We start from the raw sequence: 5,004 nt of genomic DNA, 5'->3' as shown, positions 1-5,004 counted from the left end.
CTCGGAAATTCTCCTTGGACTTCCCTGGCTTCAACTTCATTCCCCTATCCTGGATTGGTCCACTGGGGAGATCAAGAGTTGGGGGTCCTCTTGTTCCAAGAACTGTCTAAAACCGGTTCCCAGTAACCCTTGCCGTAACTCTGTGGTTCCTCCAGTAACCGGTCTCCCTAAGGCCTATATGGACTTCGCGGATGTTTTCTGCAAAAAACAAGCTGAGACTCTACCTCCTCACAGGCCTTATGATTGCCCTATCGACCTCCTCCCGGGCACTACTCCACCCCGGGGCAGAATTTATCCTCTCTCTGCCCCAGAGACTCTTGCCATGTCCGAATACGTCCAGGAGAATCTAAAAAAGGGCTTTATCCGTAAATCCTCCTCTCCTGCCGGAGCCGGATTTTTCTTTGTGTCCAAAAAAGATGGCTCCCTACGTCCTTGCATTGACTACCGCGGTCTTAATAAAATCACGGTTAAGAACCGCTACCCCTTACCCCTCATCTCTGAACTCTTTGATCGCCTCCAAGGTGCCCACATCTTCACTAAATTGGACTTAAGAGGCGCCTATAACCTCATCCGCATCAGAGAGGGGGACGAGTGGAAAACGGCATTTAACACCAGAGATGGACACTTTGAGTATCTGGTCATGCCCTTTGGACTGTGCAACGCCCCTGCCGTCTTCCAAGACTTTGTCAATGAAATTTTTCGTGATCTGTTATACTCCTGTGTTGTTGTATATCTGGACGATATCCTAATTTTTTCTGCCAATCTAGAAGAACACCGCCAGCATGTCCGTATGGTTCTTCAGAGACTTCGTGACAACCAACTCTATGCCAAAATTGAGAAATGTCTGTTTGAATGCCAATCTCTTCCTTTTCTAGGATATTTGGTCTCTGGCCAGGGACTACAGATGGATCCAGACAAACTCTCTGCCGTCTTAGATTGGCCACGCCCCTCCGGACTCCGTGCTATCCAACGCTTTTTGGGGTTCGCCAATTATTACAGGCAATTTATTCCACATTTTTCTACCATTGTGGCTCCTATCGTGGCTTTAACCAAAAAAAATGCTGATCCCAAGTCCTGGCCTCCTCAAGCAGAAGACGCCTTTAAACGACTCAAGTCTGCCTTTTCTTCGGCTCCCGTCCTCTCCAGACCTGACCCTTCCAAACCCTTCCTATTGGAGGTTGATGCCTCCTCAGTGGGAGCTGGAGCTGTTCTTCTACAAAAAAATTCTTCCGGGCATGCTGTCACTTGTGGTTTTTTCTCTAGGACCTTCTCTCCAGCGGAGAGGAACTACTCCATCGGGGATCGAGAGCTTCTAGCCATTAAATTAGCACTTGAGGAATGGAGGCATCTGCTGGAGGGATCAAGTTCTCCTGTTATTATCTACACCGACCACAAGAACCTCTCCTACCTCCAGTCTGCCCAACGGCTGAATCCTCGCCAGGCCCGGTGGTCTCTGTTCTTTGCCCGATTTAATTTTGAGATTCACTTTCGTCCTGCCGATAAGAACATTAGGGCCGATGCTCTCTCTCGTTCCTCGGATGCCTCAGAAGTTGAACTCTCTCCGCAACACATCATTCCACCTGACTGCCTGATCTCCACTTCTCCTGCCTCCATCAGGCAGACTCCTCCAGGAAAGACCTTTGTTTCTCCTCGCCAACGCCTCGGAATCCTCAAATGGGGTCACTCCTCCCATCTCGCAGGTCATGCGGGTATCAAGAAATCTGTGCAACTCATCTCCCGCTTCTATTGGTGGCCGACTCTGGAGACGGATGTTGTGGACTTTGTGCGAGCCTGCACTATCTGTGCCCGGGATAAGACTCCTCGCCAGAAGCCCGCTGGTTTTCTTCATCCTCTGCCTGTCCCCGAACAGCCTTGGTCTCTGATTGGTATGGATTTTATTACTGATTTACCCCCTTCCCGTGGCAACACTGTTATTTGGGTGGTCGTTGATCGATTCTCCAAAATGGCACATTTCATCCCTCTTCCTGGTCTTCCTTCTGCGCCTCAGTTGGCTAAACAATTTTTTGTACACATTTTTCGTCTTCACGGGTTGCCTACGCAGATTGTCTCGGATAGAGGCGTCCAATTCGTGTCTAAATTCTGGAGGGCTCTCTGTAAACAACTCAAGATTAAATTAAATTTTTCTTCTGCATATCATCCCCAGTCCAATGGACAAGTAGAAAGGATTAACCAGATCTTGGGTGATTATTTGCGACATTTTGTTTCCTCCCGCCAGGATGACTGGGCAGATCTCCTCCCATGGGCCGAATTCTCGTATAACTTCAGGGTCTCTGAGTCTTCCTCCAAATCCCCATTTTTCGTGGTGTACGGCCGTCACCCTCTTCCCCCCCTCCCTACTCCCTTGCCCTCTGGTCTGCCCGCTGTGGATGAAATTTCTCGTGACCTTTCCATCATATGGAGAGAGACCCAAAATTCTCTCTTACAGGCTTCATCACGCATGAAGAAGTTCGCGGATAAGAAAAGAAGAGCTCCCCCCGTTTTTTCCCCTGGAGACAAGGTATGGCTCTCCGCTAAATATGTCCGCTTCCGTGTCCCTAGCTACAAGTTGGGACCACGCTATCTTGGTCCTTTCAAAATTTTGTGTCAAATTAATCCTGTCTCTTATAAACTTCTTCTTCCTCCCTCTCTTCGTATCCCTAATGCCTTTCACGTCTCTCTTCTCAAACCACTCATCCTCAACCGTTTTTCTCCCAAATCTGTTCCTCCCACTCCTGTTTCCGGCTCCTCGGACATCTTCTCGGTCAAAGAAATTTTAGCTGCCAAAAAGGTCAGAGGGAAAAATTTTTTTTTAGTGGACTGGGAGGGTTGTGGTCCTGAAGAGAGATCCTGGGAACCTGAGGACAACATCCTAGACAAAAGTCTGCTCCTCAGGTTCTCAGGCTCTAAGAAGAGGGGGAGACCCAAGGGGGGGGGTACTGTTACGCCGAGCGCTCCGGGTCCCCGCTCCTCCCCGGAGCGCTCGCTTCACTCTTCCCGCGGCAGCGCTCCGGTCACGTCCTCTGACCCGGGGCGCTGCGATTCCGCTGCCAGCCGGGATGCGATTCGCGATGCGGGTAGCGCCCGCTCGCGATGCGCACCCCGGCTCCCCTACCTGACTCGCTCTCCGTCTGTTCTGTCCCGGCGCGCGCGGCCCCGCTCCCTAGGGCGCGCGCGCGCCGGGTCTCTGCGATTTAAAGGGCCACTGCGCCGCTGATTGGCGCAGTGGTTCCAATTAGTGTGTTCACCTGTGCACTTCCCTATATCACCTCACTTCCCCTGCACTCCCTTGCCGGATCTTGTTGCCTTAGTGCCAGTGAAAGCGTTCCTTGTGTGTTCCTTGCCTGTGTTTCCAGACCTTCTGCCGTTGCCCCTGACTACGATCCTTGCTGCCTGCCCCGACCTTCTGCTACGTCCGACCTTGCTTTTGCCTACTCCCTTGTACCGCGCCTATCTTCAGCAGCCAGAGAGGTGAGCCGTTGCTAGTGGATACGACCTGGTCACTACCGCCGCAGCAAGACCATCCCGCTTTGCGGCGGGCTCTGGTGAAAACCAGTAGTGGCTTAGAACCGGTCCACTAGCACGGTCCACGCCAATCCCTCTCTGGCACAGAGGATCCACTACCTGCCAGCCGGCATCGTGACAGTAACCTGATATTTAATCAGATCTGAGCTGTATAATCTGCTATTTTACTAAGGTGAAACCGGAGCATGAACAGATATATTTGCAACCCACTTCAGGCCGGATTGAAGATTTGCATAAAAACCTACCACACTGGAGGAATTTACATGAGTACTAGACACAAAACTGCTATGAAGAATCCCTGATGATGAGATCTGTATACACAACCTGAGACAAGACAGTACGAGAGAGATACTTTATCTTGAGAACACGCTTCTCACTGATGATGACAGAATTTTCTATCTATTATCTTCTCATGGCTGCCTTCTATGTGGAATGTCTGGTGGGATTCACAGTAAATATGATTATTTTGGCGGCTTATATCATGAAGTGGAAAAGCCTGAGATCTCTCAAGGACCGTGATAAGATAATCAGCTCTTTGACCATTTTCAGAGCCTTGTATTTTTCTTGCAGCATTGTTGAGAACTCTGTCCTTCGATTTTCGCCGTGGCTACTGAAAACCAATATTGTGATATCATTCTTATTTATTCAGGGGACGTTTGTATTCTACAGCAGTCACTGGTTGGCCACCGTCCTCTGTGTTTTCTACTGTGTGAAGATTGTGACCTACAACTATAAACTCTTCATCTTCCTGAAGACCCGGATCTCCATCATGGTCCCGTGGTTTATTCTGGCTTCTCTGCTGATAGCACTGATCTCCAGCCTTCCAGTTGGTTGGTACTGTTATGACTTAAAGCTACAAAATGTATCAAATTGTTCCAATGGAAATATTACTAGGTTTATTATTGTTCCAGACTTTGATAATATGTTCCTGATCTTTGCTGTTGGCTCCTTTCCGCCATTTGTAATATGTTTTGTTACCATCGCGTTGTTAATTCATTTCCTTCTCATTCACACCAGACGGATGAGGAGCAATGAGTCACATATCCAGACCCCAAACCTTAAATCTCACTTTGGTGCTTTGAAAAGTATGAGCTTATTTTTGCTGTTACAGATAGTGTATTTTATATGTTTGCATCTTATCACTTCTGGTAGAGTTTTTCATTCGAAATTCCCATTTCTGGATAGTTGGGTAATACTCTGTAGCCTCCAGTTGCTCCATTCCCTCCACATGATCTCTTCCAGCAAGGAGGTGAAGAAGATGTTTACTTGAATGCAACTGTCTGATCAGAAGTCCCTGATGGATCCTGTACACGCTTCTTGCACGATGTATGTACAATTATTTTATTATGAAAAGATGGATGCAACAATGCAACAAATGGAAGGGGTTTTATTTGATTTGTATTCACATTAATTTCTTAACCCGGAATATATAATTAGAAACTTTGTTTAAATTACCGTATTTATCGGCATATAACACGCACT

General features: G+C 48.2%; 1 protein-coding gene across 1 annotated transcript; it reads left to right on the top strand.

Annotated features, from left to right (window-relative positions):
- Positions 1-3,934: 3,934 nt before the first annotated feature.
- LOC130360944 (taste receptor type 2 member 40-like) lies at positions 3,935-4,792 on the top strand. Its single transcript, XM_056563501.1, has one exon. The coding sequence runs from the start codon at positions 3,935-3,937 to the stop codon at positions 4,790-4,792; it is 858 nt and encodes a 285-aa protein (XP_056419476.1).
- Positions 4,793-5,004: the final 212 nt, after the last annotated feature.

Source organism: Hyla sarda, chromosome 3, assembly GCF_029499605.1.
Source record: "Hyla sarda isolate aHylSar1 chromosome 3, aHylSar1.hap1, whole genome shotgun sequence".
In the NCBI taxonomy this organism is placed as follows: Eukaryota; Metazoa; Chordata; class Amphibia; order Anura; family Hylidae; genus Hyla; species Hyla sarda.
The sequence above is the reverse complement of the archived record's forward strand: the minus strand, read 5'-3'. Positions and strand labels throughout refer to the sequence as shown.